Source organism: Capra hircus, chromosome 15, assembly GCF_001704415.2.
Source record: "Capra hircus breed San Clemente chromosome 15, ASM170441v1, whole genome shotgun sequence".
NCBI classification, from domain to species: domain Eukaryota; kingdom Metazoa; phylum Chordata; class Mammalia; order Artiodactyla; family Bovidae; genus Capra; species Capra hircus.
In genome coordinates, this window is record NC_030822.1 from 75024304 (window position 1) to 75036645 (window position 12342).

General features: G+C 38.0%; 1 protein-coding gene across 1 annotated transcript in view; it reads right to left on the reverse strand.

The window, feature by feature from the left end:
- TRPC6 (transient receptor potential cation channel subfamily C member 6) overlaps nt 1-12342 on the reverse strand; it is a 159630-nt gene that overhangs the window by 53525 nt on the left and 93763 nt on the right. Inside the window, exon 2 of the mRNA XM_018059881.1 lies at nt 7599-8373. Coding sequence (XP_017915370.1) covers nt 7599-8373 — 775 coding nt within the window. The remainder of the gene's footprint in view (nt 1-7598; nt 8374-12342) is intronic.

Here is a 12342-nt window from a genome sequence, read left to right on the forward strand (position 1 = left end):
TACTGGAGTTTCAGCTTTAGTATCATTCCTTCTAAAGAACATCCAGGACTGATCTCCTTCAGAAGGGACTGGTTGGATCTCCTTGCAGTCCAAGGGACTTTCAAGAGTCTTCTCCAACACCACAATACAAAAGCATCTATTCGGTGCTCAGCTTTCTTCACAGTCCAATTCTCACATCCATACATGACCACTGGAAAAACCATAGCCTTGACTAGACAGATCTTTTTTGGAAAAGTAATGTCTCTGCTTTTGAATATGCTATCTAGGTTGGTCATAACTTTTCTTCCAAGGAGTAAGCGTCTTTTAATTTCATGTCTGCAATCACCATCTGCAGTGATTTTAGAAACCACTTAGAATAATTCATTAAGTTCGACAATGGTCCATTTCCTCCTTTCCCTTTGGCCTGGACCATTGTCCTGTGCCTCTGTAGGCTATTTTGCATGCAAGCAACACCTGTGTCACCCTACTAAGGTATGATGACAATCACACTGCCTTTCTGCTAACAAAAACTGCTTTTCAACTTGGTCTGTTGATTAGAAGGTTATTTCTTTTTCAAACAATGCTAGGCATCTTTGAACATTTTGAATGCCAGAGCATAGCAACCATTTAAAAACAAGCACAGTAGTGTCTTCCCTTTTGTCTAAGTCAATGGCAGAGGCGTCTGGACAGCCAGGTACCTGTTTAGATACATGGCCCCAGGAAGACAGGCAGGATTTGGTGAAGCTTTAGAGAATCTATTTTTCCAGAACGACAGGGTAGAGGGAAATCCCTGACATGGAGAAGGTGATTTTAGGGTAATTAAAGGAAACGTTACCACAATCTAAAATGCAAATAGGCTTAAAAAGTGTTCAGAGACATAGGTCATAGGTAAATTCTGAGATAGTAAAAGGAAGTTCAAAATTTTGAAGAATGCTTTGCTAATAAACTGGTACTGATTCTTCTGTCTTTATGATGATTCTTAATCTTGAGTCAAGGAGAGAAGGGAGGTGTTATACTCTCCTTTCCCAATATCAAAAACAGTCAAAATTCTGAGTATATATTGCCAAAATTAGGTTAAGCCCAAGTTTAACTTAAGGTGGCTGAGGTCTCTTTCTACCAAAGTAAAGAGTTATTGATAAAAACTCAGTATATAAAGATTGAACGTGAATGGGTGAAACTTTAAATCTGGCTTCTCCCCCATTCACTGCGAAGACCTGTAATCTCTCAGGTCTGTTGCCTTTCTTCTATTCTGAGGTTCCATCTAACTGTTAAGATTTCTCTGCTGTGTTCTGGCTGTCACCTCTGCATCGATCCATCTTCAGACCTGATGATACTGGTAATGAGTGCAATTCATTCTGTCTAGAAGGGTCAAAGTGCCAGAGTACAGTTGCCAGAGGAACTCAGTTGCACCTCCTCTGTCCTCTTTTGTTAAATGACTCTGGATTAATACGGAAAAGGAGAATTTAGGAGGAGCTTAGAGAAACTGTATATTGGAGTTTACAGTCTTTGTGATCGTTCTCATCTCTAACTCTCATAAAATAGATTAATTGCCTTCAAACAGAGAAATATGAAGACTTTTCAAGGGCCACAGAACACTGATAGTTTTAAGAGAAAATTTCTAGATCCTCAACTTTCCTGTAACTAATTTTCTTGAGAACAGATCATTTTTCCCTTTACAAAAAATTCTCCACTCTCACTCACCCCTGCAGCAAACAATGGAAAGTCCCCTTTAATAATTAATTCAGGTACCACAGACCCTAAGGGGTTTCCTGTATTTCCTTTCCTTAATACACATTTCCAATGAAGATGAAACTAAATGATAGGAATACATCATGCCAGTTCATGTTGGGATGTTCTGAATTTAGAGAATTTTAATGTACTTTGCCTCTTCATTCTTCAACAGCTGTCAAAGAATGCATACTTCTTAAATGAGAGGGCATTAAGAAGATATAAGTAGGGAATCAGTTCAGTTCAGTCGCTCAGTCGTGTCTGACTCTTTGCGACCCCATGAATCGCAGCACCCCAGGCTTCCCTGTTCATCACCAACTCCCGGAGTTCACTCAGACTCACGTCCATCGAGTCCGTGATGCCATCCAGCCATCTCATCCTCTGTCGTCCCCTTCTTCTCCTGCCCCCAATACCTTCCAGCATCAGAGTCCTTTCCAATGAGTCAACTCTTTGCATGAAGTGGCCAAAGTACTGGAGTTTCAGCTTTAGCATCATTCCTTCCAAAGAAATCCCAGGGTTGATCTCCTTCAGAATGGACTGATTGGATCTCCTTGCAGTCCAAGGGACTCTCAAGAGTCTTCTCCAACACCACAGTTCAAAAGCATCAATTCTTTGGCACTCAGCTTTCTTCACAGTCCAACTCTTACATCCATACATGACTACTGGAAAAACCATAGTCTTGACAAGACGACCTTTGTTGGCAAAGTAATGTCTCTGCTTTTGAATATGCTATCTAGGTTGGTCATAATTTTCCTTCCAAGGAGTAAACGTCTTTTAATTTCATGGCTGCAGTCACCATCTGCAGTGATTTTGGAGCCCCAAAAATAAAGTCTGACACTGTTTCCCCTGTTTCCCCATCTATTTCCCATGAAGTGATGGGACCAGATGCCATTATCTTAGTTTTCAGAATGTTGAGCTTTAAGGCAACTTTTTCACTCTCCTCTTTCACTTTCATCAAGAGGCTTTTTAGTAGGGAATACTGAATACAAAATTCACTACTTCATGTTATTTAAATTAAGTGATTATTTCAAATTATTCATTTAAAAATTTATTGGAATATAGTTAATTTACAATGTTAGTTTCATGTGTACAGCAAAGGCAATCAATCATACATATACATAAACCTATGTGTTTTAGACTCTTTTCCCATATAGACCATTGCAGAGTACTGAGTAGAGTTCCCTGTGCTATACAGTAGGTGCTTATTAGTCACCTATTTTATATATAGTAGAGTGTATATGCCAATCCCAGTTTCCCAATTTATCCTCTTCACCCTGATAACCATAAGCTTATTTTCTACACCTGTGGCTCTGCTTCTGTTTTGTAAACAAGTTTATTTTACCCTTATTTAAAACCATTCTTAGTACTCATCTTTTAGATGTATCATTATCTTAAAAGAAAGACATCATAATTGTGCAAGGCAGAAAAGTTTAGTCAGGATGAGTCTTTTTACTGTGACTTGGAATGGTTTCCAGGACTCAAAAATTTTCACAGGCTACTGGCTAAAGCACAAGGATAAAACTTTTATGTGATTTGTTTCAGATCAGTGTGGGTAATTTAGTAAGACAGTTATCAAATCATATCAAGAAATATTTATCCCAAATATACAGTACTATCTTTTAATTCTATTTGATAAAATCATTTATAATTTACACATTCCATTAACAAAAACTAAAACAATATGCTGGCTGACAAATCAAGTTATTTTAACAGGTTGTAAGTATTTCTTTCATTAAATACATAACAAAAGCATGGATATGACTTGTTCCTTTAAAATTCATTTCCAATAGGAAATGTGTCATATATTTAAAATTTATTTTTCAGAATTTGTGTATGTTATTTTGAACAATTATGTTCAATTTACATAGTTTTGATCAAATATACTGCTAATAAATATAATGGTAAGTATTTCCAGAATATTTTAAATACCTAGAGCCAGATGATAACAGAAAGTAAAACAAATTCTAAACTTTCTTATAAACACACATGTTACATATGTGTTATGCAATATATATCATATATTAAAAATACATATTTTATATATATATATATAAAATAAGTGATCTATAAAGGCCTTTACAATAAAAAGCTACTACATTAGAAATCACATTTGTGGAGGAAAATGAACTAGAATACAAGTTTAAGGAGAAAAGGAAAGATGTAACTGTTAACAAATATTAAAGAGGAGGTTGTTTATTTTTAAAATAGGTGATGGTATGTATAAAATCATAGCACTTAAAGGCCCCTAGATACATCTGAAGCAGCCATTTAAGATATCTATTTTTCAATTTTAATACTTAGGCCATGCAGAAATTATACCTTTTTAAATTATTTAAACTTAAAAGTAAATAAATTTAGATGACAACTTTAAAGTGTACTCATGAGGACAGCATTTTTCAAATGTTTTCCTGGTAAAAAGGAAGCAAAAGAATTTGAAGACCACGAGCAGAGAGGATTGCCTGTTGCCAGTACAATATTTCAGGTCCCTGTGAGGTATCTCAGATCCAGCAGTCTTTGTTCCCTGAGACTCTACGGGGCTTGACTACTAAAAAGAAGACTGGAAAGATACATGTTGGCATGTTGCAGTATCAGTGTTTATTTCTGGAAGGATACATGCTGGCTTGTTGCAGTATCAAAATTAGAAATGATTTTAAAATTTTTCTTCATGTTTACATTACTATTTTTTAACATGATCATGTAAGGTGACCCTTGAACAAAGTAGAGGGAAGGAGAACCAGTACTCTATTGAGTGAAATCTCCAGACATAACTCTCCAGAAGGCCCTTGGCGTCCACTGTTCCACACCCACGGATTCAACCAGCCCAGGCTTGTGTGGTAGTGTTGTGCATATTTAGTGGAAATAAGCCACATGTAAGTGAACCCATATACTTCAAATTTGTGTTGTTCAAGGGTCAACTATATTCTTTTAAAATAAGAAAAGAGAAGTTATTCTTGAAGGATAAAGCAGCAGATTTAGCAAAGCTCACCAGAGACACCAAGCCCTTTTGGGTCCCATCCTGTTGTAAGCTGAGGCTGGGCTGCTGGAGCAAGTTTAGCACCATCACACCAGTGTGCATGGTAGCACAATATGCTTTCCCTGAGTTTACACGCGAGAGTCATGGCAGCGCATTCTCACATGAGGCTGTTCTTGCCTCCATAGGCCAACAGAGTCTGGAAGAATAAATTAATTGTTCTAGAGCATCCCGTCTGGTGAGAAAGAAAACATTATGCTTTCTCGTGAGAGTCGTGGCAGCACATTCTCACATAAGGCTGTTCTTGCCTCTATAGGCCAACAGAGTCTGGGAGAATAAAATAATTGTTCTAGAGCATCCCATCTGGTGAGAAAGAAAACATTATGCTTTCTCGTTTTGTATTTGCCAACAGCTTTTAAAAACAGCCAAGAACTGGCCTTTCTCCTTGTGTAATGCAAGGATTTGGGGAGTCAAATTTCTAATTAGAAAAGTTGTTGAATTTGTCAAGTTCTAGGACATACTTTTAAAAACATTTTTAAAACTGCTACCCTTTTTTAACAGTATACTTGAATACTTGAGGATGATTTTTTTAAAGATATTAGGAATAACATATTATTAAAGAGATTTGTGTTTTCAGAGAGTTACCTTTTCTTTGCCATTAACCCTTCACGGAGGCAGGGCATTAAGCAAAGGGTGAGCCTGATTAGAGGCTAAAGGTGTGGACCTACACAGAGAAAGCAGGGCTGGAGGGAAAGTGCCTGATCCATTTACCTCGCACCTTGGTGGGCAGAAACAGTGTGCGATGAACAAGCAAAGGGATATCCAGATCCCTAATTTATCATAAACCTAAAGCGGCCTTCACATTATGCAATGCATTTAGGGACAATGAAAAATTCGCATTCTGATTAGATATGATTCTTTCACCTTTGGCCCACCAGCCCACCCATCATTCCACAAGGTCATGTCTTATATTATAGTTATTTCACACAGGCCTTTGCTCTCCTATTAAATTGCAAGTTAATTGAGGGCAGGGTTGCTGACTGAACTGTCTTGGTGCTGTGTGATATCTCCACCCTCATTCTTGACTCTCCCCAGTACAATATTTGCTACAACCATGGGCTCAGAAGATGGAAGCAAGTGAATGAATGAATGAAGAATGGTTTAGAGTATCTTGTAAACAAAGATGCAATTACAGAAACAAATGTTGAAACCTAAGCAGTAAAGTTTCATAAATTAAATATAAATTTTAAGATCATATTAATCAGATTTCCAAGATAGCATAGTTCCCTGCCTCCTTGAGTCCTGGGAGCAAAGTGAGAAGTAGGAAAGAATGAGACATTGTTGGAAGAGATCATCTGCTTGTCCTGCATCCTCAGCTGCCAGGGAGCTAGAGGAAAAGCAGCATCCTCCATGCTGGGGACCATCGGAAGGCTTCAGTCATCAGTGACCTGCCCTCCTCACCTGCAGATAGGACCTGGGGAGAGACACATGCTAGGCTGGGGTTTGCAATGTTCCTTCAGTGACAGAGGCACCAAGAAACTGCACAGGAGAGACCCCAAGGTACAGAATAGAGAGACATGCTTTCTCACAGCGTAAAGAATAGAGAAAATGAAACCAACATTTATCTTTGTATAATACTGTATTTGATGAATCAGACCTGATTCCAAGCAGTATAGAGCTGAGTAAAGAGGAAAAGCCCACCCTAAATAGTAACATACAGCAGAACATGATGAGCACTGTAAGAAAGGTCAGATAACCTGTGGAGGAAATTTAAAGGTGTGTGTGTACGAGTGTGTGACCTCGGACTAGGAACCGGAACTTTCACCCTCTCCAAATGAAGCGCAAACCATGCAGAGAATGGCAAGGCCTGACAGCGTGTCTCCCCGCTTACCTCTTACTTAGAGATTGCTCCAAGTTCCCTTGAGGCAGGAGCAGAGACACAGACATAGAGAAAGGCATGCGGACTCGGGGCGGGAGGGGAAGAGTGCGATGAGTGGAGACGGCAGCGCTGACATACGCGCACTACCTTGTGCACATGTCAGATATAAAACAGGCAGCTAGTGGGATCGCATCAAAGCACAGCGAGCTCATCTCAGCGCTCTGTGATGATCTGGAGGGCTGCGACCAAGGGGACAGAGGGGGATTCAGAAGGGAGGGGGCATACGTATATATTTGGCCGATTCACTTTGTTGTACAGCAGACACAAATACAACATCGTAAAGCAATTATATTTGACTACTTCTCCCATGTCTACCAGCTTTAGTTTTGGCTGTTACCTTGGCCTAAAATATCTTCCTCCTTCATTCTCTGCCTTCAAATATGCTACTTATTCTGCCATATGCAGCTGAAATACCATTTTTCTAGTAACTTCTCTGACATCTAATCTGAATTAAATACTGCTTTCTCTGAACTGCTACAGCACACTGCTTAAAGCCATATCTAGTAGTTTCATTTCTCTTTATAACAAATGTATACATGCATGCATCTGTCTCTCAAGTCAAACTATGACTTCCTTTATCTTATTCATCTTTCTGACCTCAACAGTAGCTATCACCATGATCTGAATATAGAAACAGAGTTTCACAGGAGATAGACCTGGGTTTTAAGGTCTGCATCCCTGAGTTCTGATCCCAGCTCTGTCATTTCACCAGCTGTGGATCTTGGGCCTTACTTAACCTTTCTATACCTCTATTTCTGCATCTGAAAAGGAACTAAGATCCTCCCAAGGGTGTAACAGGTATCAGACATAATAAATACAAAATGTCTAGTTTATAGTAGATCATCTCCAAATGGTAGTAATAATAAAGAACTTGTTGAATCAAATATATAAAATTGCCTACTATCTATGATACCTAACAGAGTGTGAGTACATAGTGGAAGCTTATAAATTCACCTTGACTCCAACTTGTTAAAAACCTACCTTGAACTCCTTCTCTATGTTGGCCAGCACTGCCAGCTCATTGCTAAGCTCTAAAGCTGTCATGACTGGGTCTTCGCTAGACAATGACAGGTACGCTGGGCTTGCCAGGCCTTTGTAGGCATTAATTCTAGATCTGGAGTGGCTGAAGGAGTCATGCTTTTGTTTCTGGTTGCATTCACTGCACTTGCAGAAATAGTCATGAGGCCGTTCGATCCGAGCGCCCTTCCGCAAGAGGGTGTGCACAATTTCATATTCCTGGCAGTGGGCAGCCAGAATGATGGGGGTCACGTCATGGGAGAACCGTGTCCCGTCTTCATCATACGCATAAAAATCATCTTGCTGGAGTTCAGACTGACTGGGGCTGGTTGCTAACCGCTTGCCTTCAGCAAAAGCTGGGTGACTGAGAATGGCTTCCACAATCCGAACATAACCTTTACTAATAGCTAGAAGCAAGGCATCCCCAACGCGAGAGAGATTTTCTTTCTTGAGAAGAAGTTCTGTAATTTCCAGATGCTCATTAGCCACTGCCAGCTGCAGCGCGTTCTGGCCCATGTAATCCACACAGTTGACATTGAGTGAGAGGCATTCTTCCAACATCTTCCTTACCACTGGGATGTTGCCATACTCAGCTGCATCTAAAAAGCGTTCCTCCTCAATAGATAGGCTTGTTGAGTGGTCATTAAACATATACGCTGGTCCTCGGTTAGCTAACCGTCTCCCCTTCTCACGGAGGACTGTCTGCCGCCGGTGGGGCAGTCTATTGTCGGAGCCCCGGCTGTAATAAAATAGAAAGATTGTGAACAAATTACATTAAGAGCATTTTAGTGTGTCAGATGACCTGCCATTCATCTAATGCAGTCCTCAAACGTATTAGATGTTGTCCCATCATCTTTAGACCGACTATAACACAAATGAAGACACATTTATTTGTTAATGGATTCCAAGAATTTCTCTTTTTAGAAAGTCAAGCACTTTGCAGGTTTTAACATTTTAATTTGGGTGGAGGTTCAAGCAGTTCCCATAATCTCTCTGTGACATGCACATACAGATTAATATGTGTTTTTCATTTACATGTGGTATAGATAAAGACCAAAATGTTGCCATTATGACATAGTGTGTGAAAATATAAAAAATAAGTAGGAAAATAACAAATCCACTCAAATCAACACATATTTATTGAGTTCCTCCTATGCCAGGGTCAGGCATTATTTAAGGTCTGGAAAAAGCAATGGTGAAAACAAAATAAAGTTTCTGTCCTTATAAATCTTATAGTCCAAAGGGAGAAATGGGCAATTAGTGCATTACCCTGTTATTAGCTGTTTAATTGTCATGATAAACCTACCACAGAGGCATCTAGTCTACCTTCCTAGAGAAACAATGTGCTGAAAATGGAAGCATAGAAGTCAAGTGTGACAGTGTATTTGGGGAGAATGGGACAAGGTCAGGTACAGCTAGGGAGCTTCCTCCAGCACAGGGATTAATTAAATGCCATGGTGAGGGTTTCATTGACAAGGAAAATAAATGGGTTGGACTCTGCTAGGCATTATTCTAAAAATCACTGGAAACCTGAAAAGATGTGATCTGGTGTTAAGTGGGAAGGAAAGAGTGTGAGAGAGTGTGAGAGGGAGACAAGGCCAGGTACAGGTGGGGAGCTTCCTCCAGCAGAGGGATCAATTAAATGCCACAGTGTGGGTTTCATTGACAGGGAAAATAAATGGGTTGGACTCTGCTAGGCATTATTCTAAAAATCACTGGAAACCTGAAAAGCTGTGATCCAGGTGTTAGGTGGGAAGGATTAAAAGGGTGGCCAGCCTTCAATGTTGGCTCTCACTCTGTGATCAGAAAAAGTGATACTCCCTCTGAAGGAAATGCTAAAATGGGCATTTTTTTTCTCTAGTGATTCACAACTTCATGTCTTAAGGTCTTTTTGAGCTTGAAGCTGTGTCACTATCACTAACTGGAAACCCAACAAGGATAAGTTCCTGCAGAATATGAAAGAGCCAGGTTATGAGGGAGTATGAAATGAAGAAAAGTGTGACTGATGATTGATGTCACAGATCTTTATAAATGTTCCAAAAGTCATCCTCCTTCAAAGATTCACAAACTTCCCTGTATGAAGAGAATTTAAATAGACCCAAAAACCCCATAAACCATCTTCCCCTTCTATGGGGCCAGGCCTAGAGAAGCTAACTTTCTTTCCAAACTAACCCTTGTCCATCTTGATACCAAAGCTCCAGGCAATGTTGACCATGGCAGTATGACACCCAAAGGAGTTAGCAAAAGTCTGCAGCTCAGAAATAGTTTGTGTCTCTCCAAGGATCTTGAAGAATGTTCTGCCATATTCACAAAATTTTTTCAGAAATTTTTGTTCAACAGAGTAACCATTGATGGCCTCTTAAAACTAACCAAGTTGTTTTACTGAAAAGACAGCCATGTAAATTGTTTAAACTGATGTCGAGGCCATAGCCAAACATACTATGATACTAGTAAATTTTTAAAATTTTTAATTGGAGGATAATTGCTTTATAATATTGCATTAGTTTCTGCCATGCAATACCGTGAATCAGCCAAAAGTATACATATATCCCCTCCCTCTAGAGCCTCCCTCTCACCTCTCCATAATTTTTAAGATTGATCTTCAAATAATGTATATATAGCTTTTATTAAGTACTATAATAAGGGAATTATTTATGCATCTATTTTTCTTTCTATAGCTATTGTTTTGTTTCCAATTCATTTTAACCTGCATCCAAGCCATGCATGTGCATGCTGAAAGACTTGAAAAGCTTGTTACAGAAACTAGCAGGCCCTTATTCGTCATTTTCTCCACATCCTGATATTTAGAGGAAATACATTTCAACTATTTTAGTTGATTATTTTATAATTTAAATCCTCACATCCATATAACTTGGTAATATTGCTATTTCTTAATTTTCCAAATTTGGTATTACCTACAGACTTCCCATTGTGAAAGTTGAGTATATAGGTCACTGTCACAATCTCCCACCCTATGTTCACAACCTTCTCTCTCTCTTTCACATACACACACACACACACCCCCATCCTTTTTTGGTGATAGCCATTCTGATGGCTTGAGGTGATATCTCACTGTAGTTTGATTTGCATTTCTCTAATAATTAGTGATGCTGACTATTTTTTTATGTATTTGTTGACCATCTGTATGCCTTCTTTGGAGAAATGTCTATTAAGATTTTCTGCCCGTTTTTTGATTGGGTTGTTTGTTTTTCTGATTTTGAGCTACATGAGCTATTTGTATATTTTGGAGATTAATCCTTTGTCAGTTGCTTCATTTGCAAATATTTTCTCCCATTCTGAGGGTTGTCTTTTCATCTTGTTTATGGTTTCCTTTGCTATGCAAAAGCTTTTAAGTCTAATTAGGTCCTATTTGTTTATTTTTGTTTTTATTTTCATTACTGTAGAAGATGGGTCAAAAAAAAAAAAAAACCTTGCTTCAATTTTGGCCAGATGCTGCAAAACTCTTAGAAGAAAACATAAACAGAACACTCTTTGATATTTTTGATTCTTGTCTACAGGGTCCTTTGTTTCTGAAACTCCTTCTTTTTGAATGTTGGTAATTCTGGAATATCCTTTATTTTCTTCTTTTTTCTCTCTTATTTTCCAATTATTTATCTCTTTGTATAATACTCTGAAATATTTCTTCAACTTTAATATATCTTTTGAAAATTTTTCCTCTGCTATTACTTTTTAATTTGCAAGGACATCTTTTATTCCTCACATTAAAAAAAATAATATCTTTTTCTGCTTTTGAAAACACAGTATCTTATCTAATTCTGGGGACATCAGTGATAAAGACTCTGACACAGATCAGAACACTTCAGGGAATTTACTCCTATTCCTTTTTTATGCTTGTTTTTATATTTCTATTTTATATTTGTTTTATAATTTATATTAAAGTTTTGCCTCAAGTAACTAGTGATCCTTAGTTGATATTATTTTCAGTTTTTAAAAAATAAATATTACTTCTAATGTCTTTTCAAAGAGAAAGTAATTTTTTCTGTGACTTTTCTGGCTTCTAATAACCTCTTTAGCCTTTCACTTCCTCTCTTGTCTTCTGTATATATTGCTTTGCATAGATTCTGTTGTACATAGGAGGAAGCTCAAAAATCAGGGGGAGGGTAGACATCTCCTGAATATGATTAATGCTCTGAGAAAGAAAAACTGTAAAATTAAAGGAGAAAAGAGCTAGGATCAGGGGATTTATAGAAGTGAGATTAAATTGCTAGGAGTACAAGAAAGGTTTTTGTGTAACTGAAAAATAAAAAGACACAAAATTGACACAAAATAGTACCAAGTACCAAAAGGCCAAGAACCGAGCCTCTTTCTTGTTCTTTTCCTTCCATAAGATCAGCAGAAATAATTATTCCAATCTATTTTACAGAATTACTTCTAGGCTCAATTGAAATTATGAATGTGGAAAGCATTTAAATGGAAATGTTCAAGTTCTAATAATATTGTTTGCTTTCCCACTTGACGTCCATGTGATATTTTAGGCTATTCTTGTAATTATCAAGAGTGCTTTAATCTACATAATCTGGGACAAAGTTGTCACCTAAGAGTACTTGAGATTTATTTATTTATTAAATTAATTTATTATTTTAATTGGAGGATAATTGCAATATTCTAATGGTTTTTGCCATACATCAGCATGAATCAGCCACAGGTATATATGTGTCTCCCTCACCCTGAACCCCCTCCCACCTCC